Below are 24,801 nucleotides of genomic sequence, written 5' to 3'. Positions count from 1 at the left end.
GTCACAGACCACTATAAGTGATTTCTTGGGTGAGGCAAGATACAGCAGGATATCAGCATAGAGCGAAATACGGTCCTCGTGTTCAGGCGACCATCTAAGGCCCCGTATATCCGGGTGCCAACGTATCCACGCAGCCAGCGGCTCGAGGGCGAACAACAAAGGCGACAGGGGACAACCCTGCCGAGTACCCCTCCCAAGCTGAAACTGAGTCGACGCCCGACCATTCACCACCACACTCGCAAGCGGCCCCTCGTACAGCAACCTCACCCAGCTCACAAAACCGCAGCCAAAGCCGAACTTGGCCAGCACGGCCCACAAGTATGCCCACTCCACCGTGTCAAAGGCCATCGTGGCATCAAGAGACGCCACAATAGCTGGTTCACGCAGCGTGCCCGCCCTGGCGATTACACCATGAAGGCGCCTAAGATTTAACGCTGTGTTTCGGTGCGGGATGAAGCCGGATTGATCCGGGTGGACCAAGTCGCCGAGTACCCTAATCAATCGGGTCGCCAGGAGTTTAGCCAGAATTTTCGGCTCCGCGTTAAGAAGTGAGATAGGCCTATATGAGGCGCACTTATCTCGGGGTTTACCCTCTTTGTGTATAACCACAATCGTCGCCAGTCGCTGATCCAATGGGAGGGTCCCACTCCCCCGCGCCTCCAGAAACATGGCGCGCAGGTGAGGGGCGACCCTATCCGGAAACAGCTTGTACAGGTCGACCGGCAAGCCGTTCGGTCCCGAGGCCTTGCCCGAGTTTAACGCGCGGATAGCCCCCGCCACCTCGTCAACCGTTATGTCACCATCTAGATCGTCCCTATCTATATCGGAGAGACAGGGCAACTCGATATCACGGAGGAGGTCACACGAGTCCTCGGGGGGCCTATCCGACACTGAGGCATAAACCCTACAGAAATAGTCCGAGAAACACTTTACAATCCTCTCAGGTTCCACAATCGCCTCTCCCCTCTCTCCCGTCAACTCTGGCACAACTCTATTGACCCGTTCTTTTTTGTCCAGCCAAGCCAGGAGTTTCCCTGCCTTGTCACCAACATCATACAGACGGCCCTGCTGTTCCCTACTGAGGGTCTTAGCGGCGTTCGTCACCAGGTCCTTATACTCAGTTTGCTTCAAGCAAAGCTCATGCAGTGAGGACTCTGTAACCTCCCCCTCCATCGCTCCCTCCAGAGCCGCGATCTCCTCCTCCACCTGCAGAACCTCGCCATCTCTCCGCCGCTTGGCAGCCACTACTAGGGAGAGGGCTTCCCCTCGAAGCACGGTCTTAAAAGCTTCCCGCAGCGACACTGCCGAGTCCACGGATCCCTGATTGTCCTTGAAAAAATTATCTACTTTCTTTACCAGCGCGCTGCGCATCTTGGGGTCTCGGAAATACCACGGGTTGATAGGGGCCACCCTTCCTCCTCCCTCCCGACCTAGATCCAGCCGGATCCACACTGGCGAATGGTCAGATATACCACGCGCCATGTGCCTCGCCTCGGAGACCAACGAGGCATGCGCGGCCAGAGTGAGTAGGTAATCAATCCTGGAAAGGCTACCATGTGCCCCGGAGTGGAACGTGTATTGGCTCTGTGTGGGGTGCCGGAGCCTCCAGCAGTCTATCAGGCCAAGCGTGTCTAGGAAGTCTGGAAGCCACTTCTGAGCCCCCCCCCTGTGTCTCTGGGCGGGTATCTATCCAGCAGGCCGGAGCCAACAGCGTTGAAATCACCTCCCACCACAAGCATACCCCCCGGGAGATCCAGCAGGGCCCTACCCAGATCTGTGAACGTGGAGGCCTGCAGGGCCGGCGGGACATAAACCGAAACTAAAACCAAAGTTCTTCCTTCCCACCGCCCCGCCACCGCCACAAACCTCCCCCTATCATCAACAATGGTGGAGTCCACCTCAAATGGTAACGAAGCTCTAACTAGGATGCCCACACCCCTGGACCCAGAAGAGAATCCCGAATGTGCTATGAATTTATAACCCTTCCTATTCAGAGCATAGCACGTATTACCTATAAGATGCGTCTCCTGCAGCAGGGCAACATCCGGCATTGACCGTTTCAAGAATTGCAAAACAATCCCACGCTTAATGCGATCCCCCAAACCATTAACATTCCAGCTTATAACACTTAAGCCCCTACCCCCCATCCTCAAACGGAAAGAGGCCCACCCCACACCCGAAGAGCCACCATGGAACAGTCCTGGAAATAATCATCATGCCTTGCAGAAATAAACCCCCCAACAACAAACCCAAAATCCCAGAAACACCCCCCCACCCTGCACCCCTGCTGCAGCTTACAAAGCCCCCCCAACTTGCAGTGTGCCTGTCGCCCTACAAAACCCAAAATCTACAAAAAGTACCCTAAGGGAGGAAAAGAGCACCCCTCGTCCTCCCGCAACCCTCCAGTTACTGCACTCTATTCAAGTCTTCAAATATAGCCAAATCAAGTCAGACCGGCTCCGAGATATCAGCCCTGCCCATCCCGGCCACTGTCCCCGTCCTCGGCAATGTCGTCCCCCGTCCGTCGCCGGGGCAAAGCGTCCAGCCATTCATCGGCCATAACCGGAGAGTCAAAAAAGAATGTCCGATCTTCGTGCACCACACGTAATCTGGCAGGGAAGAGCATGGCATACTTCAGATCCCTCTCCCGGAGCCGCCTCTTCACCCCCAGGAAGCCCTGTCTCTGCCTCTGCACCTGCTGGGTGAAGTCCGGATAGAAATTCACCGACTCGTTCTGGAAGGGAACCGGGCCCGTCACCCTCAATGCTTGCAGGATAGCGTCCCGATCTCAAATGAAAGAGCCGGGCGACGATCGGCCTCGGCGGGGCACCCGCCTTGGGCCTCCCGCCCGGCACTCTATGGGCCCTTTCCACCGCAAAGAACTTTCCAAGACCCTTAGGCTGCAGATGATTAAGCACCAAGTCCTCAACAAGCAGGTCAACCGAAGCCTCATCTGAGGACTCCAGGACCCCGATGACGCGCACGTTGTTGCGCCTGGCCCGGCTCTCAAAGTCCTCCAGCCGGCGGGCGGCGATATCACTCTCGGTCCTCGGCTTACGAACCTCGGTCTGCAGTTCTGTAACATCATCGGTGAGGCCCGTGGTCTTGAGGTCCAGGTTCTTAACCCGTTCATTCGTTTTGCCCAAGTCCGCACGGATCAGGTTGACATCCACCAAGATGGCATCCACCTTATGCGCCAGGGCATCAAACTGTCTCCCAATCGAAGTCTGCATCCCTTCGAGCGCGCCCATGACATCCTGTAGTGAGAGCTCTGGGGCCAAAGGCGAGGCCTCCTTCTGGGTATCCGGCGACTGGCTCGACCCACTCGGTGATCCCTTCTGCAGAGCATAGCGGTCCATGCTATTGACTTGGGTATAGGCTCCCCGCCTGGTAGACTTAGCCTTCAGCCGATCCCCCTCTGCTTTGCCCGACATGGTTGACACCAAGCAGGTCGGTTCAGATAAGACGGGTCCCTCTCAACGAAAGGAATCAGGAGTGATCTGTTCTGCAGTGGGCCGCCAGAGTAGCCTGCAGAGCATCCATAGGGTAATAAAGCCACCCAGAGCTCTCCAGGGGCAGGGCTGACAAAGGGAGAGAAAGCGAAAGTGAAAGGACGGGGACCTCCGTCCGACAGTTCACACCTCGCCTGGCCGTTGTTGTTCAACTAGGAGTCGGGCATCCTGCCAACTCTAGCCCCTGGCATCCCTCGGAGATAGGCCGCAATCTTCCGCCAGGCATAAGTCCGGTTCCCGGTGGGCGATCCGACCGCGGGTAGCATCAATCGCCTCCCTGACAAGTCATCCACACGATGCCATGCATACCGACAGGATTAGAGACAGGATAGTCGACGGAGGGCGCGAGGGTCTCGGGAGCTCTGAGCTCACGCGGCCATCTTGGTCAAGCGCTAGGCTCCTCCTCGGCCAGTCCCTCTATCTTGAAGATGAGGGGGACCCCTCCAATCACAGATAGGTCTATGCTCCCTCCCACAGGAGGGTGGCATAATAGTGGGTTTAGTCACCTCAGGTAAGGTGCCCAGTGGTCCTACTTACTACTCCCCTAAAATTTTGTATTTAACAGGCTCCCCAGACCTAGAAACTAGATCGGTGACTACTGAGAAGAAAAATGACCCTGCAAAGAAGACTGGAGACTAGGACTGTCTTTGCCCCAGCCCTACCGCCCTGTCTCAAGCTTCTGTGATCTCTGGAGCCCTGGGAGGAATGCTGCCTTTGAAAAAGACTCCTTTCTCCGATGGACAGTGGACTTGTCCAGAAAAAACCTACTCCAAGGACTCAAGATCCGCGTCTCCTGCCCACTCTACCTCCCGACACCCACGGCCCGATTCAGAGTTGCTCGCCTGTGCAGTGAAGTCTCCCCAGTGAGCCAGACCCCCTTGCAGTGTGAATCCAGAAGCTCTCCCCGACTATGACCGCTCCGGTAAGAAGACTCCATCAAAAGACACCGCTGCACCTACAGTCCCTTGGTGGGCTAAAATGATGGTGCCCCTACAATGACTACATCTCTACCTCTGCTGTTTCTTCCTCCGGTGCCACACCTGCAGCCTCTTTGCCAAACGAAGAATGCCTATTTCTGGCATTGGGTGCCAGATGTCACCCAGCCGCCCCTGTACTGCTGGTGGTGTATGTTTGTTACTGCTTTGTGCCCTCCCCCGTGAATAACCTTGAGTTGTGTCTATTATTGGTCACTGTTGTGCAATAAATCGGCCTCTTCTGTGTTAGGCCTAAGGCTGCTCGCCCACACTACCACTAATAGAGCACTTTGGGTTTTACATTGATCCCTGTACACTTTTGGGAAACCTCTGTACTCTGTGCACTGTATTACCACCTAGTGGCTATATCGTATATAGAACCAGCTGCTTACAGTTTCCATTGTTAATTGCCTGATTTTCCATTGCACCAACGCTTGTTTTGTAGCCACGTGGCCCAATTAGAAGTCAACCATTCCTTTGGTAGTCTGCATTATTTTATTAATGGGGGGGGAGAAATCCTTAACAGATTACCCAGGCTGCTCATTTTTAGTGTGGCTAGGCTCATTTGTCTAAGGTTGGGTTTGCAATAATTATGTTTTAGATTTGTATGCTGTGCATGGTTGGGTTTGGAATTTCTTATTTTTAGCAAAGTTGCCATTTTGAGGATCAGACATGCGTGACAGTAGAACTTTTATTGGACGTCTGCATGGCCTGAGACCGTGAAGTGAGTGGATTCAGTGGGTATTATTGAAATAAATTGTCAGGGCGGTGTTGCAAGTTATTTTAAACTTTGATTTATTTTGAATCATTTTTAGTTGATATCAAAGTAGTCTTATGTTTCATTTCATTTTAAAAGGTAATGTAAAAAACGTGTGCCTAGTGCCAGAGTTAAAGAGTAGAGCTATACTGAGCTCCGCATCGAGCCAGCGTCTCTGATCTAAATTGGTGTCGGATCCGGCCTAATATTAGCGGACTACCACAGAACGTCCCAATATGGAGGCTTGCCTCTGCGGATTTAGACGGCAGTTCACATGAATCTAGAGCAGACCTATGTGGACCCAGGCAGCAGCAACTTCACGGAGCAGAACAGTGCGATTTTAATAACAACATAGAAAGTAAAGCGAGCCAGCAGACTTACCCGCTACTGATAAGAGATTTGCTGGAACAGGGGGGTCTCTAGACTGTGTAATAGTGGGCACTCAAGATCTCCAACAACCTGTGTACCAAACTGACCAGACGTTGGGCATAGAAAGTAGACTGGAGCAGGAGACAGCCTTTCTGAAGGAAAGATTTCTCCAAGTGGGCCGTCAGCTGGCTAACTTACTTCTGCAAGCATTCCCTAGCGTAGTTTTACATCCAAACAAAACTACCCTGTTGCTGCTACAGAGTCTGAGAGGCTCACCATTACCCTGAATCCACTGCTCAATATGCACGGAAGCCTAGTACCTAATTACATTTTCTGCTACTAGCAATAAGTAAAGAGACCATTTATGTCTAGTGGAAACCCATGCAAGCGCGAAGGCACGCAATTCAACTGGGGGCACAGTCAGAATCCATCCTCAATACCTCACCCAGCATAATAAGCTTCTGTCAGCATGTACTAACGTCTACAATGAAGGCATTTGACTATCTTTGAACACCTATGTTCGAGGCATATGAGCTGCAGATCACACACTTAGGATAAGAACGCCATATGGTGTTGGGCTCGGATGATTGCAGGTTGTTGTCTTCGGAAGAAGCCTTTGGTCACGAGATAGGTGACTCCTCCTCTGGACAACAGTGCGCATGGGCGTTCGAGGCATGTGGGCTGCTGAATTCATCTGTGCATAGATCGCCGCCTAGTGTTGGGTCCGGATGATTGCACATTGTTGTCCTGGAAGAGTCTTCGAAGTATCCTGAGATGGGGGACTCCTCCCCTGGACCACAGTGCGCATGGGCATCCTCTCCATCCCCAGATTGTTTTTTTCCGCCATTTGGTTCGGATGCAACTATCTTAGCTCAACTTCGGAATACTTAGTTTAGGCCAAAAGGCCTATAGTTTTCGTCGGTACAGTTACCGTTCGGTGTCGACTGCTAGTTCTAGTGCTCCACACCCTCTTCCAACTTTCGGACCAAATTAGTCCAAACTTCGACGCTCGATCGACGATGGAGTCGAGGACTCCGTTCAAGAGGTGTCCGTTGTGCCACGCCAAGTACCCTCATGTTCGAGGCATGTGGGCTGCTGAATTCATATCTGTGCATAGATCGCCACCTAGTGTTGGGTCCGGATGTTTGCACGTTGTTGTCCTGGAAGAGTCTTCGAAGTATCCTTGGATAGGTGACTCCTCCCCTGGACTACAGTGCGCATGGGCATCCTCTCCATCCTCAGATTGTTTTTTTCCGCCATTGGGTTCGGATGTGCTATCTTAGCTCAAGTTAGGAAAATATTTTGTCGAGGCCAAAAGGCCTTTAGTTCGCGTCGGTACTGTTTATCGATCGGTTTTCGATACAACCTTGTTAGTTTACTAACTTTCAGCACCGACTTTTTTCGCATTTACCTGTCCATCGACTACTTCGACGATGGAATCGAGGACGCCATTCAAGAGGTGTCCGGCATGCAATGCGAAGTACCCACACATCGACGTCCATCCGGTGTGCAACAAATGCCTTTCGCCGGACCACGACGAATCGACATGCATGGCCTGTGCCCGGTTCCGTTCCAAGAAGACTCTACGGAATCGACGAGCGGCGAGACTCGAGGCGCAGCACGCGGCACCGGCCCCAGCAGACATCTTCGAGGCCGAAGACGTTTAAGAATTGGAAGTCTTACCCTCCAGTCCCGTTTCCGAACACGAACCCGGATCGGACGAAGTCGACGAATCACTCTTCCACAGAGGTGAAGACGACACCGAGGTAGGAGACGACGAGGAGGCCTTAGGGGCCGAAGAGAGTAGCTCCAATGATGAACAAGGCCTACCTGTTCAAACCGAAGAAAGCCCAGTGCCACAGCCTATGGCTCCGGTCGAGGGATCGCCTTCGGGCCTTACCCGAGACCCATCCCGCAGTTCTTCGGCCCCGCCCTCGGACGTTCAGCGGCAGCCATTACTGCTTAAACCAGCTGGTTTCCCTTCCATAAAACCGAAACCGAAAGCTGCTCCGGTTCCTCCGAAACCGAAAGTGGCGCTGGTCGGATCGAGGCCTTCCACGCCTTCGACGCCAGCGCAACGCGTCTGCACCGACCGCACCAAGAGAGACTTCGGTGCCGAACTTGAAGCGGGCGACGCCGGAGTCGACAAACGGAAAAAGGCCATCGGCACCGACAAACCTGCTCGGCTCCCGGCACCGACGCCACTGACACCGAGGGCCGCACCGCCTGCTGCGTCTCGCACCGCTCCCTCGACACCAAAGCCTCACGCATCGAAGACGTCGACGGTCATCTCCGCACCTCGACTCGATGAACCACCGGCGCCGAAAAGTCCACGGCCGCCTCTACGAACCTGGTCGGTGCCAAAGCCTCAAAGGCGCTCCAAGTACGACCTGGTGCGACACAAAGCAGCAAAACCAAGGCTGCCCTCCAGGACCCGTCTGGTTCCGGTCCGTATGAAGCTCCAGCAGCCTCTTCGGTGCCAGCCAACATTACCTTCGACTTGCCTCCGTCAACAATCCCGAAAATGTTCCAACTCAGGACACGGGTCACCCAGACTACGATTACACCTGCTGAGACGTCTCCGTCACGTGTCATCGACGCCAACACTGGCAGGATGATTCTCCACGAGCGAAGGATAACTTCGGAACCACCGTTGGACCCTTTCAGGATCCCACTAAAAAGGAAGCTGCCTGTAGAATCAGAACCTCTCCTTTATGAACCTTTCCACTCATCCTACCAGGATCCACAACTGTTCTCCCCCACACGCTCCGACACGGATGCGTTGGAGGACTACATGGATGACCAAGTCCCCTACCATGGAGACACAGACCCTGATGACCAGCAGGACCCTGATCACACTTGGGGCGACCCTGTAGACCCAGGTGCACCTCTCGATGCACAGGACCCACAACTCTATGGGGCAAAAACATCTCCCACGGAGGATACTGCGGCGTTCAACGCTCTTATTGAACGTGCTGCAAATAACCATGGGGTACAGCTTTACTCTGATACCATCGAAGATGACTTTCTAATGGACACTTTTGCATCCTCAGAAAGGCACGTAAAGACTCTGCCAATGTTGAAGGGAGTCCTCAAACCAGCCAAGGACATTTTCAAGGAACCCACCAGGGCACGAGTGATAAACCCCAGGATTGATAAGAAATACAGATCAGCACCTGGGGATCCTACTTGCATCAGAGGCCAATTACCACTAGACTCCATCGTCGTAGCGAATGCTCGCAAAAGGGCACACTCGCAAACGACAGGTGACGCTCCTCCCCCGGACAAAGAGTCCAAGGTGCTAGAGACCTCTGGCAAGCGAGTTGCCGCCCAAGCTGCCAACATATGGCGCATAGCCAACACTCAAGCGCTCCTCGCTCGCTACGATAGAGCGCACTATGACACTGGAGCAACTACTTCAACATCTCCCTGACCCCTACAAAGAAGGTGCAGAAATTCTTATCATAGAGGGACAGCTACTCACAAATGCTTCCATCAAATGTGCACTAGATGCTGCAGACATGGCTGCCAGGGCCATAAACACAAGCGTCATGCTGCGACGACATGCCTGGTTACGAATCTCAGGATTCAAGCCTGAGGTACAAAACAATATACTCAACCAGCCAGTCAACCCCGACTATTTATTCGGGCCAGAGGTTGACACCACCCTCGAAGATAAAAAAGGACACGGACACTGCAAAGTCCATGGGCGCTCTCCAAACTCAGTCCTTTCGGAGCGGCTCCTTTCGTCGCCCCAGAAACAAGGGAGCAGGTAGAGGACAGGGGTCACAACAAACGTATAACAAAGGCAATACACAGACCACCTACGATAAAAACACCCGAGGTGGATATCGTGGCTCCAGTACAAAGGGCAGAGGACGTGGCTACGGCAACACCAGGTCCTCCCCCAAGAACAAGCAGTGACGCCCTCTCCCTTCCTCCCGACCACATAACACCTGTCGGGGGAAGGCTACAAAGGTTCCTGTCCACGTGGAACTCCATCACCACGGACAGGTGGGTCAAAGATATTATAAAATACGGTTACTGTCTGGAGTTAACCTCCACTCCACCCACAATACCACCAAGAAACCGTCCTATGTCCTCAGAGCACTTAACGCTCTTACAGCAAGAGGTGCAAAGTATGCTTCTAAAAGGCGCTATAGAGGTCGTACCCATCCACGAGCAGGGTACGGGGGTGTACTTCCTCTACTTCTTAATTCCAAAAAAGGACTGGTCGCTCAGACCTATATTAGACCTGAGACCCCTGAACCAGTACATTCTTTCAGAGCACTTTCACATGCTCACTCTACAGCAAGTCCTTCCGCTTCTCAAGCAGGGAGACTTCCTAGCCACACTGGACCTCAAGGATGCGTATTTCCACATACCCATCCACCCCTCACACAAAAAATACCTCAGGTTCACTGTTCAGGGGCAGCACTATCAATTCAAAGTCCTTCCCTTCGGCGTGACAACAGCGCCCAGGGTTTTCACGAAGTGCCTAGCTACGGTGGCAGCACATCTACGGAGGCAGCATATACACGTCTACCCCTACCTAGACGACTGGCTCGTTCAAGCGAAGTCAGCCCAGCAATGTGCAAGCCACATGTCCCGCACCATTCACCTTCTTCACAGTCTGGGATTCTCACTAAATTACCCAAAGTCCCATCTCCAGCCCGCACACGTACAACAGTACCTAGGTGCGACTATAGACACTCTGGCGGCCACAGCTCAGCCAAATTTAGTGAGGATCAACAGCATACAACTGCTGATCTCCAAGTTCAAACCCAATCACTCACTTCCAGCGCGAGTGTTTATGCAGTTGATAGGCATGATGGCCTCCTGCATCTTCATAGTCCCGCACGCGAAATTACATATGCGCCCGCTTCAGGAGTGCCTAGCATGTCAGTGGAATCAGGCTCAAGGACAGTTGAAAGACCTAGTGTTGGTGAGCGGTCGGGCATACAACTCTCTGCATTGGTGGAATCCACAAAACCTTTGCAAGAGCCGACCATTCCAAGAGCCTGTCCCACAGATAGTACTGACAGCGGACGCGTCTCTCCAGGGATGGGGAGCTCATGTACTCCACTACACAGTGCAGGGACTATGGACGACACAACAAAAGAAGATGCACATCAACCTTCTGGAACTGATGGCAATCTTCCTGGCCATGAAGGCATTCAAAGTACATCTATGCAACAAGGTCGTGTTGATCCGGACGGACAACATGACCGCAATGTACTACATACAGAAGCAGGGAGGAACACACTCTCCACAGTTGTCTCATCTGGCTCAGAGCATGTGGAAGTGGGCCATTCAAAGGAACATGTTCCTCATGGCGGAACACCTCCCTGGCAAGGACAACCAGATGGCGGATCTGCTCAGCAGACAGCCACCAGATGCAAGAGTGGGAGTTACACCCATCAGTACTCCAACCGTACTTCCACAAGTGGGGTCATCCAGAGATAGACCTATTCGCCACAAGGGAAAACGCAAAATGCCAAAGCTTTGCCGCCAGGTTCCCACATCCACAGTCGCAGGGCAATGCGATATGGATGAACTGGTCCGGCAGATTTGCGTACGCTTTTCCCCCAGCGCCGTTGATACCGCTGGTGGCACGCAAACTGCGACAGCACTCATTGACACTCATCCTGGTTGCTCCAACATGGGCACGCCAGCCATGGTACACCACCTTTCTGGAACTTTCCGTGGTGCCGCATCAAAGGCTGCGGATCAAACCCGTGCTTTTGACGCAGAAGCATGGAGAAATTCAGCACCCAGATCCGCAACAGCTGAACCTGGCAATCTGGCTCCTGAAGTCCTAGTTTGGCTACCTAAACCTGCCCCCTGACTGTATGGAGATCATTAAGGAAGCCAGGAGACCCACTACCAGAGCTTGCTATGCAGCCAAATGGAAGAGGTTGGTCATTTACTGCAACACCAATCACATTAACCCGCTAGATGCATCTATTCAGAACATAATCTGCTATCTATTACACCTATACCGATGCAATCTGGCATACACCTCAATACGTGTCCATTTAACAGCAATAGCAGCCTATCCCCAAAACAGGCAGCACCTCTCTTTATTCAGAGTGCCTGCCATCAAAGCCTTTTTGGAAGGACTTAAACTGGTGATTCCCCCAAGGCACCCCCAGCACCGGTGTGGAACCTCAACTTGGTCCTCACCAGACTAATGGGTCCACCCTTTGAACCTCTCCATTCTTGTGAAATTCAGTTCCTCACCTAGAAAGTGGCTTTCCTGGTTGCCATCAATTCCTTAAGAAGAGTTAGTGAACTCCAGGCACTAACCATTCAGGAGCCATTTATACAAGTTCACGCAAACCGGGTCGTACTACGTACCAACCCCAAATTCATGCCTAAAGTAATATCGCAGTTCCACAGGAACCAAACCATTGAACTGCCGGTTTTCTTTCAAAACCCACAAAATGTCGCTGAGAGGATGCTCCACACACTAGATGTAAAGAGGGCCCTCATGTACTACATTGACAGAACTAACAACTTTAGGAAGACTAAACAACTCTTTGTTGCCTTCTCTCCACAACACAAAGGCAACGCCATTTCCAAAGCAGGTATAGCCAGATGGATCGTTAAATGTATCCAAATTTGTTATCAAAAAGCTAAACGCACATTAACGATTCCACCACGAGCCCACTCAACACGAAAGTTGGGGGCGTCCATGGCTTTCCTGGGAAACATTCCTTTACAGGAAATTTGTAGAGCAGCCACATGGTCCACTATACATACATTTACCAAACACTACTGTGTAGATGTACACTCAAAACAGCAGGCAGCTGTAGGACAGGCTGTTCTCAACTCTTTTTCAGACTGCTGCAGCTGGCACGGGTAGCCGCCGCTAATAGGAGGTACTGCTGTGTATTCTATGCACAGATATGAATTCAGCAGCCCACATGCCTCGAACTGAATATGCTACTTACCAGTATGCATCTGTTCTTGGCATGTAGGGCTGCTGACATTCATATCGCCCACCCTCCTCCCCGGCGCCTGTAGCAGCTGCAGCTCTCAGAATTACTGTATAGCATGGTCATCACTTTCTGTATCTACTCCATCACTGCCACAATGGCGAAAAACAATCTGAGGATGGAGAGGATGCCCATGCGCACTGTGGTCCAGGGGAGGAGTCACCTATCTCAGGATACTTCGAAGACTCTTCCAGGACAACAATGTGCAATCATCCGGACCCAACACTAGGCGGCGATCTATGCACAGATATGATTGTCAGCAGCCCTACATGCCAAGAACAGATGCATACTGGGAAGTAGCATATTCAATCTCCATCGTACCCCACGCACTAATTCAAATGCGGCCCTTGCAAGAGTGTCTAGCACAACAGTGGAATCAGGCTCACGGACAATTTACCGATCTGGTGTTGGTGGACAGTCGCTCACTTCGTTCACTAAAATGGTGGAACACCATCAACCTGTCCAAAGGGCGGCCGTTCTTGGAGCCTCTTCCACAAGTAGTGCTGACCACCGACGCATCACTCACGGGGTGGGGAGCCCACCTCCTTCAATACACCACTCGGGGCAGATGGACCACTCAACGCAAACTGCTCCATATCAATCACCTCGAACTTCTAGCGGTGTTCCTAGCACTCAAATCCTTTCAAGTACATGTAAAGAACAAAACTGTCCTCATCCGCACAGACAATATGACGACAATGTATTACATACAGAAACAGGGGGGACACATTCTCTCCAACTGTCCCGACTTGCACAGCAAATCTGGAGATGGGCAATTCCCCAAAACATCTACCTGCTAGCGCAACACTTTCCAGGCGTTCACAACCAGGTTGCCGATCTCCTAAGTCGCCAGACCCCGCTAATCCACGAATGGGAATTACACCCCAAAGTCCTATTCCCATTCTTCCAAAAATGGGTCCAACCAGACCTAGATCTGTTCGCCACTCACGAAAACACAAAATGCCCAACCTTCGCTGCCAGGTTTCCACACCCACAGGGCAATGCAATATGGATGAACTGGTCTGGCAGATTTGTGTACGCTTTTCCGCCTCTCCCACTCATTCCATTTGTGGTACGCAAGCTGAAACAGTCGCTAAAACTGATCCTAGTAGCTCCCACTTGGGCATGTCAACCCTGGTTCACCACACTTCTAGAACTATCGCTAGTTCCACATCAAAAATTGCGCCTCTCCCCGGCTCTATTAACCCAGAACCATGTAGAAATCAGACACCTAGATCCTCAGACACTGAACTTGGCAATCTGGCCCCTGAAGTCTTAGAGTTCGGTTACCTCAACCTCCCACCGGACTGTATGAATATCATAAAAGAGGCTAGAAGACCTACTAGAGCGTGTTATGCAGCAAAATGGAAAAGATTTGCCATTTACTGCGCTAACAATTACATACGCCCACTAGATGCTTCCATCCAAAACATTATTTGCTATTTGCTACACTTGCAAAGATGCAATTTAGCGTATTCCTCCATACGGCTACACCTAGTGGCCTTAGCAGCCTACTTGCAAAATAGACAACACCTGTCCCTCTTTAAGGTACCAGCCATCAAAGCATTTATGGAGGGTCTTAAAAGTATTATTCCTCCAAGATTACCACCTTCCCCCAGTGTGGAATCTCAATATAGTTCTCACAAGGCTCATGGGTCCTCCATTTGAACCTATGCTTAAATGCGAACTGCAGTTCCTAACTTGGAAAGTGGCTTTCCTTATCGCAATCACATCCCTACAGAGAGTGAGATACAAGCCTTAACTCTTGAAGAACCATTCTTACAACTACATGGTAACAAAGTGGTTCTTGGGACAAAACCAAAATTCCTCCCTAAAGTCATTTCCCCTTTCCATCTTAACCAATCAGTCGAGCTACCAGTCTTCTTCCCTAATCCATACTCAGTAGCTGAGAGCCCTTCATACCTTAGATGTTAAGAGCCTTGCTTTATTACATTGACAGAACCAAACCTTATCGCAAAACCAAACAGTTGTTTGTTGCTTTCGCTCCACCACATAAAGGCAACCCCATTTCAAAATTAGGGATAGCCAGATGGATAGTTAAATGTATCCAAATATGTTACCAAAAAGCTAAACGCACTCTTACAGTTCCTCCTAGAGCACACTCCACGCGTAAAATAGGGGCTTCATGGCATTCTTAGGGAACATTCCCTTAGAAGATATTTGCAAAGCAGCCACATGGTCTACCACACACACCTTCACTAAACATTACTGTGTTGATGTGCAATCCAAACAACAAGCTTCAGTAGGCCAAGCTGTCCTAAAAACTCTATTCCAAACTGCTGCAACGGATACAGGTGACCACCGCTAGGGGAGACACTGCTATATTTCAGAGGTGAGATATTGTGAGTCTTGGGATCTCGGACTCATTGGACTGTTGCCACAGCTGCTGTCCATAATGACTAGATGAAGACCAAAGTGATCCCTCTGGAGAGATACTAGGTTATCGGAGGCAAGAGGGAGAACTAGAAAAGCAACTTTTTTTACTTACTTTTTAAACCATTTTTTTTTTTTATTAGTTATGTTGTTGCTCAGGATGCGCCTCTGCAATGAAATGCCCTAAAATGAATAGGTTTCTTCCTTGATGCTGCTTGAGAACTAAAATCAGACTAGATCAGATGAACCTTACATTGTTGTCAGCGCCTTATACCTGAACATGCCCACCCCGCTGCCTTCTCAAGACCATGGTAATTAACGCTACACTGTATTGATATGTGGTTTGCCTACTCAGTCACGCAAGTTATCCACGCTTCTGTCACTTTATAGGAGGCCCTAGCCGACCTGTCTAATCGGCCACAGGAACTCGTGCTACTAAAGTTGCACTCCATAAACCCCTCCACATATCCAGGAGTATCTTCCAGAGCAATTGATGTCCCTTGCAAAGGTTAGTTTGAATCCTAGACTCCTCTGTCCCCGCCTGATGAGCTTTACTTTAGCACCAACCTTCACTACACACCTGCCTGCTACTGCGCATATGCCATTCTTCTTATAACCATGCTTCATAGTAACAGATTAGTCGTGTTGCTTAACATCAACAGACTAAAGCGCTACATTTAAAGCAATCTTTTTTCTTAAAAAGTACTCACCTGACAATGCAGGAAACCCATCTGATGCCAATAGAATCTGACACATTAACACAACTGGGTGGCAAGGGTCTTCTGTGAGCCCCCACGTGTGACAACCCCAATACGGCTCTCAGAAAGCACAGAAAAGAGGGTGACTATTTTGATCCACAAATGTCTCCCAGTCTGCATTTTCCAAACCCGGTCAGACCCTACAGGCCACTGCATATGATGGCGATAGTAGGATCAACCAATGCCCTGCTTGAGACAAGCACACATTCTTTAAAGACTTTATAAGATTGTTAATCTCCTTGCCAAGTAACAAAATCTTAATAGGTGGTGACTGGAACCTAATCGAAGACCCCTGCTTGAACAAATCCCAGAGGCACACGCAAACCAAACAGACTGGCATTGTAAGGAGCTGTCTTTTTGCATGGCCACACCCAGGGTTTTTTGGACTGAGGATGCTGGTTTTTCGACTGAGGCATGCTAACCAGACCTCCGTGCCAGTGCCCTGACCCTAAAACATGTATGTGACTTTGGCTATACTCAATTTGCGCAGGCTAACTTATCTGTGATATCTAGACCCTGTACGTAGAGTCACCCCAAGGATTGCTGCACTGGCTTTGCCACCCTAGGTGTGACAAAGGTAAAACAAGTCTACCAGTCTAGTCTGCCATTGCAGACTGGGAGAGCAGTTTCAAACTGCTAGCCCGACTTTGCCATTTAAAGCAATAGAAAAGTAGTCTCCCCCTGAAACCTGTGTAATTCACCAATATGGCATGCTGCACCCTGCCGGTGGGCTTATTTTATAGGCAGAACATATATTTTATGTGTTCTTGCAGTAAAACTGACTTATTTAGTGTGGAAAGTCTTGGTATCTCCGGGGAGTGCATGATTAGAAGCAGACACCTAATCTATGCTAAATCCTGAATGGTGCAACCAAAGTTGGTAATCCAAGGTATCAAACAATTTATTATATTAAGCCCGACTTGATTCTAAAGTCAAATTTAATGTAACCAGTTAGTTGCCACTTTATTGCCTTTAGTCTTCTATGCCCTTAATGGTTGCTCAAGGAGCATAAACCGGAGCTTAAACCTCTCTGCCCTCTTAGGGAAATGGGCTGACGGCTCTCAGAAAGGAGACAGTAGGGGCCTTTACTGGAGATGTTACCTCCCTCCTGCAGGAAGCCACATGGGTGTTGACCCAAACGTTGAGCTTCAAAGCAAGAAGAACAAATGGGGAACACTTAAGAGAGGAGCAGCCTCAATGTTTAGGCAGACTGGATGGCACCTGGGAAAGAGAGTGGTAACATGCTGTCAAACCATTTTTTCTGGGGTGTATAACCCCTTTGGTAGCTACACTTCAATGTTGGGCTCGGGAGCGCTGGATGATGAAAGAGGGGGTACTGCCATGCTTGTAATGGACCGAATGGTGTATCATGGGATACCCAGATGCCACACTTGACAGGAAGTGGTAATCAGGAGGGAGGGAACCCGGTAGCCCATTGGCCATTGACCGGGTCTGTACTGAGCCCATTTTCTGAGCATAAAAAGGGCACCCAGAACTCAGATCTTGGCTGGACTGTAAGATTACCACTCTGCATCATGGAACCGGCATAGAGGCTGCCCTGGCGTGGACTCTACCTGCTGAACTTGGTGGCTAGCAAAGAAGAGGGACTGTACCTGCTTTGTCATGCTCGTGGAGAAGTAATCTCCGTAACCCAGCCAAAGCTAAGAGATTCTAAGGGTCAGTTGGCTGACCGCCAGTTCACAGCATAGGGCCCCTTCCAGTTACTTTATCCCATTTGCAATTAATTCCTATAGAACTGCCGGACTGCTTCAGCTTTAAAGTTATTTGAATCTAAGGACCTTGCTGTTCCCATTACTGCATACATTGTTTGCAGAAATAACCTCCGGTACACAACCCTTACCAGAGTTCAGTAGAGCCAACGTCTCCCCTATCCTAAAGCCAGGCAAAGAACCAGCGCAGTGCAGAAGTTGCAGATAAATCTCGCTAATAAATGGCAACAATAACCTTTATGCTAAAATATTAGCAACTGACTTAGTTAACCTCTTGCCAGTGCCAATACATCCTGCTCAATCTTCTGCATCACACCTATGGTTGCTCTGCCATGTATTATGGCAAGTGTAAAATGATCAAGATATGAAGGTGGCTGAATCATTGGATGCGGAGACCTTCTGACGGAGTTGAATGGGACTATGTTCTGAGTGAGAATAGTGCGTAACAATAGCCCCTGCAGTGCTGGGGGTTCCAGAGCTCCAGGGGCCTCCTCGGCACTGTGCACAGTGCACCTGACTGCTCCTCTCTGGGTCCGGAGCATGGGGGGGCCTCCTTCATGCGCTTTGCAGGTGGGCCCCCCACTTCAAGCTTCGTTACGCCACTGACTGAGTAATAGGAATTAGGGAAAGTTTCCCCAGGGATTGACATATGAAGAACCAGAAAGGATGCCCCTTATCGCCCTTCCTCTTCGCCTTGGCACTTACCACAAGCCAGAGCAATAAGAGCAGACTTTATGATCACAGAGATACAGACCCCAGGGGGGCAAACAAAAGACGCTCTTGTATGTACATATTTTCCCCATGCTTTCTAATCCTTGGCAATTGATCCCTTCTCTGTTGGACCTCATAATGGCCTTTTTCGGCCATGAAATTAACTGGAGTCAGTGTGAGGCTCTTCCGTTGATTGAGATGACCAAAGGAGCATTAGTATCCTAACCATTTTGACAGACTACACACAGGCTCAACTACCTGGAAATCAAAGTCCGCAAAGCACTCCATTATATGGTCCAGGCCAATCTTAACCCTCTCATTGAGTCTATCCAGAGGGACCTTGGCCGATTGTCCCAGCAGAATCTCCCTTAGGGGACTGGTTCAAACCATCGGGATGAACAGAATGCCCTGCCTAAACTGTGTGTATGTCATGCTACTGCTGCTTATCTTGGTGAATTTGCAACACACTTTCTGCACTATGGAAAGCATAGCTGGGGCAGAACAAGAAGCCTATACTCAAATTAGCCAACTTGCACATGTTAACAGATGTGGGAAACTTCAACTGCCACATGCTGAGTCGTATTGGCAGCCCTTTCATCTGTCACAACTCTGATTTCATATGCACACTATCTTAGACGCTTTTCACTGTAGAAATAGAGAATGGAGTTATGAGTCCCATCAATGGCTTGGGACTAGTTTACACTAAAGCCAAATGTCGGACTATAAGCTCAAACACCATACTAAATCCCCAAACTGTTCTGAGACTAACGACTGGGTGATTGAAGCCCTGCTCTTTTACCTTTCTCTACCGTTGTTAGAAATGGGTGTCTCTAGTTGGCAAGGGTTTGCACGTTTGTCCAAGTAGGAATCCTTCCTTCTAGTCAGGATAAGGGAGAAACACTCCTAAAATGACCCCTACTCACCCCCTTGGTAGCTTGGCACGAACAGTTCATCTTATCCTAGAGGCAGTGTGTAAAGCATCTGCATATAACCAACAGTAATATAGTGAAAACACTACAAAAGGGCACCCCACCAGTTTTAGAAAGATATCCAATATTTTATATACTTAAAACAAGACCAAAACGATAAATCCACCACACAGTACTTAAGGTATACTTTGCAGGAATACTTGAAAAAAACAGTTTATACGGTTGGTTGCTCTGTCCGGGGCTACCACGATGCTGCAAACAGTCTAACAGTTCCAGTCGACCGCATTGATACGGGCCAGCGAAGGCGTGAACAGACTCTGTAACAGTACCTATCGCGTTGCGGCTGATACATTGGTGTGTGCCGGTCGTGACAACCGTCGCGTTGCAAAATGGAAGCGGTGCATGGTGCTGTGTCCTCTTGATGCGGTGCAGGCAGCGGCTCTGTGACGATCGTCCAGTCGGCGTCGGTGAGACCAAGGCTTACGGTGCAGGGCGAGATGGTGGTCGATGCAGTGCTGGCAGGTTGTGGTGCAGGCGACACAGCCGGTTAGCAGGAGCTGGCGTCGGTTGGCCCGGACTGCTGTGTGGTACGAGGTGGTGCATCGTGAAACTTGCGAGCGGTGCCCCCAGCCATGATGTGTCCCAAGGTGCTGGTGCAAGAATGCATCCTGTTTCTGGTGGGGGGGGGCGTATATATTAACGGAAGTACAGGAGCCTCAGCCCCAAACCATGTCAATTTTAAGAAACCTCCCGCCTTAGTCACCTATGCACTGGGAGGACCCCGCGCGCCAGCCAGGCTTGAAAAGGATTGCCACACCACCAGTCTTAGACAAGGAGCTTGCTCAAAATTGGGTTGGGTATTTGCGTTGGGACATAAGGTGAGTGTCAGAGGAAAGCAAATGGGTCTCCTGTAGGAAAACCACGTCAGGATCGTATTGAATAGATGGCGCCAAACCTGTCTCTGCTTATTAGGAGAGTTGAGTCCCTTTACATTGAGGAAAAGGAATGTGACATGTTGTCATGGTGTGGGAGAGGGGGGGACAGCACGCCCAGGCAGCAGTAGCAAATCGCAGAACATAGCGAATCTCAAACCCAACCAGGTACATACCAAGGAAGCTAAAGGAGACAGATCCCAGGATTGGAAAACCAACAGCCCTCCAGGATCACGCAGGAAAGGAGTAGAGGCCGGTCAATGAGGACAGTGGCAAAGAGAATAAAAAGAGTATATGGGTAAAGAGCCAGCTGACCCCACACAGTGACCAATAGTCCATCCATATATTCCAAAAATAACACCACATCCCAGTGTCTGAGAAAGGCACATCCGAAAAAAACCTTTAGAAGGGGGAGCAGAAGAGTGGAAAGAGAAGAAAAAGAATAAAGTGAAAACCGGCCAACTGGGCCAAGTCAATGTAGTCTAATCGGAATAGTCCGGGCTCCTGAAGGCGGACTATTTTGGAAAAGTCACTCTCCTATAGTACTCCGGAGAGGGGGGGCAGTGGGTACACAGTGGGTAGCGAGCCCCCGCCGGCAGCGTCCCGGGCATACATGTAAGAAGAGCATAACTTTATCCAGCCACCAGGTCCGGTCCGGGAGACACCCTCCTCCCCCAGCCCCCCCCCCCCCGGACTGGGAGCAAGGTGAAAACCTAGCCAGGCACATCGCAATGTAGAAGGCAACTAGTTTGTGAGAGACTGGGAGGCAGTCAAAGAACTTGGTTGATGGCTTCCTGCTTAGCTTGAGATGATTCAAGATCCCTGGAGAGGCGTCTGGAACAAGGAGGAAGAACAGTGGACCACTCCGGCCGAAATGGGCCCATAGGACGTGCGCGACAGGACCGGAAGTCATCATTCAGTTAACAGGAAGATGGAGGAGATGCTGCGCCTCCTGTAGGGACCGGCCAACCCGCTGTCTACCCTCCCAGGTAAATGTCTCCGCTGTCGCCAGCACTACTCCGGAGCGATAAGAAAGCCCGCCAGGCGCCAATCAAATCTCTGCTGCGGCCAGCGCTCAAAATGGCGGCCGGAGCAGATCAGACTGTCGTAGGGCCAGGAGCTCGGCTGAAATGGAGCCCCCGAGCAGCCCCTGCAGCAGCAGATGTCTCCAACGAGCACTCTGTAGATATCCAGGCCCCGCAGGCTGCAAACCGGGCCTGGTGACTGGAAGAAAGGCTTTTACGGGAGGCGCTGGAGCGGAGACTCGCTGGAACACGTCTCACTCCATGTGTGCTCAAGCCACGCCTCCCAGTTGGTAGGTTTTAAGGGGACCGTTCTGAGGTGTTCTTGAAATGTGTTAATAAATCCCACACTGAGTGTGGTTTTGAGAGGAGTAGTTTGGTACCAAACACTTCTGTGTTCAGAGAAGCCATCCTGGTTCTGTGGAACTTGAGTTGTTGAGTTTCCAGCCCATGTACTTTGACTGCCCTGGCCCTTACCATATCTAAGAATAGACTTAAATATTGTAGGGGCATATCTGCTTATGCAGATCTGCCCCCACATGATATAGTGCACTCTGCCTTACGGCTGGAAGGCCTGCGAGAGGGGTGACCTGCCTGTACCTTAGGTAGTGCTAGTTGGCATGGCACACAGGCAGTGTCGTGTGGGCTTTCTCGTTTTTGTTGGCACCAGGGCATGCATGCTGCAGTGGCTGTCTGCATGGCCTAGGTGAGTGGTCCCTTGGGAGCCCTCTTTAGTCCCAATGCCCTAAGTACCCAGGTACCCTTTACTAGTGAATTACAGGGGACCTGAAGGGCTAGCTGTGAAACACTTTTGTGGAAGAAGCACTGGCACAGGTGACCTTGTTGACAAGGACCCTGTGCACTATAATCGAAACCACATAATTTCCAGGCAAAAAGTGGGAGGCTAACCATGTCACAATAGGTATTTTCTCACAAATACAATAGAAGCGGTCAGGGTGGAGGTACTCTGACCCCATGGATGCATTGTAGGGGTCTCTAAGAGACCCCTTATGAGTTTAAAAATGCTGCAAACCAGTTTTTTCCTTCCCATAAGCGGGGAGTCGCGGACCAGTCGCGATTCCCAGTTCACTCCTCGGACTCGCTCACCTGCTTGCAGACTCACACCCACTCAGATTCATGCACTCATTCAGACCCACACACATTCACGCACCCACAGACATTCGGACATCTACTTTTAGACCCACGCATCCACTCTCAGACCTACTGAGTCATGCACCCACTCAGACTGGCGCACTCACACCCACTTAGTTATGCACCCACCGACTCACACAAACCCACTCTGATTCAGGCATCCACTCACATACCCACTGAGAGTCACACACCCACTCGACTCCCGCATCCACTCGCGTACCCACTGAGTCGCGCACCTGCTCTCTCATGCATCCACTCACATACCCACAGTCACGCTCCCGCTCAGACTTGTGCACCCACTGACCCACACAAATTCACCCACTCAGAATTTACGCATCCACACACAGCCACTGAGTCACACATCCACTCACAGACCCACTTACATCCTGGACTCTCGCACTCAGGCCCACTCAGACTCTTGCACCTGCTCGCACCAGCGAGACACTTATGCAGCCACTACCAGACCCACTCAAACTCGCTCACTGTCAAAGGTTACTGGCTACAAATGGGAAATAACTTTTTTTTAAACCTTTTGAAATTCACTTAAGTAAAAACAAAGATAACCGGGACGTTCTAGTTGGACTCTGATCTCACGCTTACTAAACCATAGAAATTCAGCCTGAATTTACCTGAGCGAACTATAACTTATGCCCCCCGCAATGCACATTACCTCACATATTACATCACTCAAGACGTGGTCAGTGTAGTCCCTGATGACCTGAAATGACATCATCCACAGAACCACTCGCACCCCTATACAACTTCTCATAACCCACTCACAGACCCATACAAGCACTCGCACACCCACTTACATATACAGTCACTCTTGCATACAGATACGCATACAACCAGTTACTCACCCAAATAGCCAGCCAGTCCCACACCCACTTAATTACCTATACAGCCACTCACACATACAGCCACTCACTCACCCACCCAAGCACTCGCCCACGCCAAACCTATTTTTTTTAAATAAAAAAAAATCTTCTTTTGCACTTTGTTTTTACACTGCCCCTCCTGCACCCCCTCCCAGGGGTGATCAGGACTTTGGGGGTTGGGTTTAATGAATCATTGTTTTGGGGTGGGAGATGCGCAGCCTCGTAATGCCCCAGAGGGTAACCCGTTGTAGGAAGCTGGCTCTGTATATACTATACCAAAGTAAGGTATAGTGTGTGCAGAGTCCAGTGGAACCCCAATGGTAGGCAGAGGTAAAAGTAGATAGCACCTTGCACAAAATTTGTGGTAGTGTGGCCGAGCAGTAAGGCTGTATTGGAGGGTAGTTTTTAAAAAAAAAAATATTTTTATTGCATTTTAACCAACACAAACACAGCTGGCAATATCGGAGGGTAGTGTTAAGCATTTGTTGTACACACAGTCAGAAATTGATATCACAAACTAAAAGACTGAACTTCAGACCAATTGGGTTTGTATAAAAATATTCTTTTAATTATTTTATTTTCTAGAACCAAGCAAGACTGGCACAGGTAAGCAAATACTTTTCTGTAGTAATGCAGTTTGTCAACAGTTTGAATTGAAATTGTATATGCACTTTGATTTGATTACAGTAGAGCTACTAGTAATGCAATGCTTTTGATATACTGTACATATACTTTGTATTGGCTTTTTAGAAGAATGTCAAGTAGATTACTTTACAGATTACTTTCCTTACACTATGCAGTATACCTGGATACTGCCCTGAGATATTTCCTGTAAACAGGTAAGTAAAAGCATTTTTGTTTAGTTAGTTTTGAAGCGTTTCTTAGATTTTCCAACACCACACTTAGTAACTTTTCACAGGAAAAAAAAAAAGTCAATGTTATCCTATGGAAGACAATAGGGTTATAGGTTCGATGGTATGTATTCAGTTGTGGGAGTTGGTATTTGGGGGTTGACTCAGGAGTCCCCTGGGGTCAAGGATGTACTCTTGTTACACCCTCAGTGGCACTAGGGCGGCTGGGTGCAGAGTTCTGCTGCCCAATGTTATCCAATGGGGGATAGGGGGCCTCCAGTTGGTTGCTGCTCACGAGCAGGCCACTGGGTTTTGGGAACAAAGCTCCTGGACTTAAGCTCAGGACAAATGGGGGGGGGGGGGGTGTCAAGCCAGCACAAAAGGTGCGCCCTCAGTGGCACTGGGGCGGCTGGGTGTAAAGTGCCTTTTTGCCGTTGGGCGCCCTGTAGCTTTCAATGGGGAGTCTCCGGTTTGCAAACACACTGCAGGCTTGGGACGAAGGTCTTCTGGGTGCGACCACCACTTGGAGAGGTAAGTTGGGTTGCTGGGGGTTGGTTAGGCACCGTCGGAAGCCCTTGTTTTGTGCTGTCACTGAGAAGGAGGGAGCAGGACCAGGACTGCAAGTCCCAGGCTCCCTCGTGCCACCACAGACCGCAGTATCCCGGGCCCGGAGGCGCTACAAGATCTCCGGTGGGCTTGCGGGCCCAGGCCAAGAGCAGGCCCATCTGCGCCCGTCCGAGACTGGATGAGGCTGGGCTGGCCCACCCCTCTTTATATTGGCATTGGAAACTGGTGACAATACGGGTGAGTGATTTACCTACCCCCGATAAA

General features: G+C 50.3%; 1 protein-coding gene across 5 annotated transcripts in view; it reads left to right on the top strand.

Annotated features, from left to right (window-relative positions):
• The window catches only part of RCC1 (regulator of chromosome condensation 1), a 78,838-nt gene that overhangs the window by 37,238 nt on the left and 16,799 nt on the right, over positions 1 to 24,801 (top strand). For 2 of the 5 annotated variants that reach the window (XM_085647665.1, XM_085647662.1), the window contains one exon: positions 23,705 to 23,725. The exons of the other annotated variants lie outside the window; for them this stretch is intronic. In XM_085647665.1, coding sequence (XP_085503791.1) covers positions 23,705 to 23,725 — 21 coding nt within the window. The remainder of the gene's footprint in view (positions 1 to 23,704; positions 23,726 to 24,801) is intronic. 5 annotated transcript variants of the gene reach the window in all.

This window comes from Triturus cristatus, chromosome 3_2 (genome assembly GCF_964204655.1).
Source record: "Triturus cristatus chromosome 3_2, aTriCri1.1, whole genome shotgun sequence".
NCBI lineage: Eukaryota > Metazoa > Chordata > Amphibia > Caudata > Salamandridae > Triturus > Triturus cristatus.
This window is presented reverse-complemented; position numbering and strand designations above follow the sequence as displayed.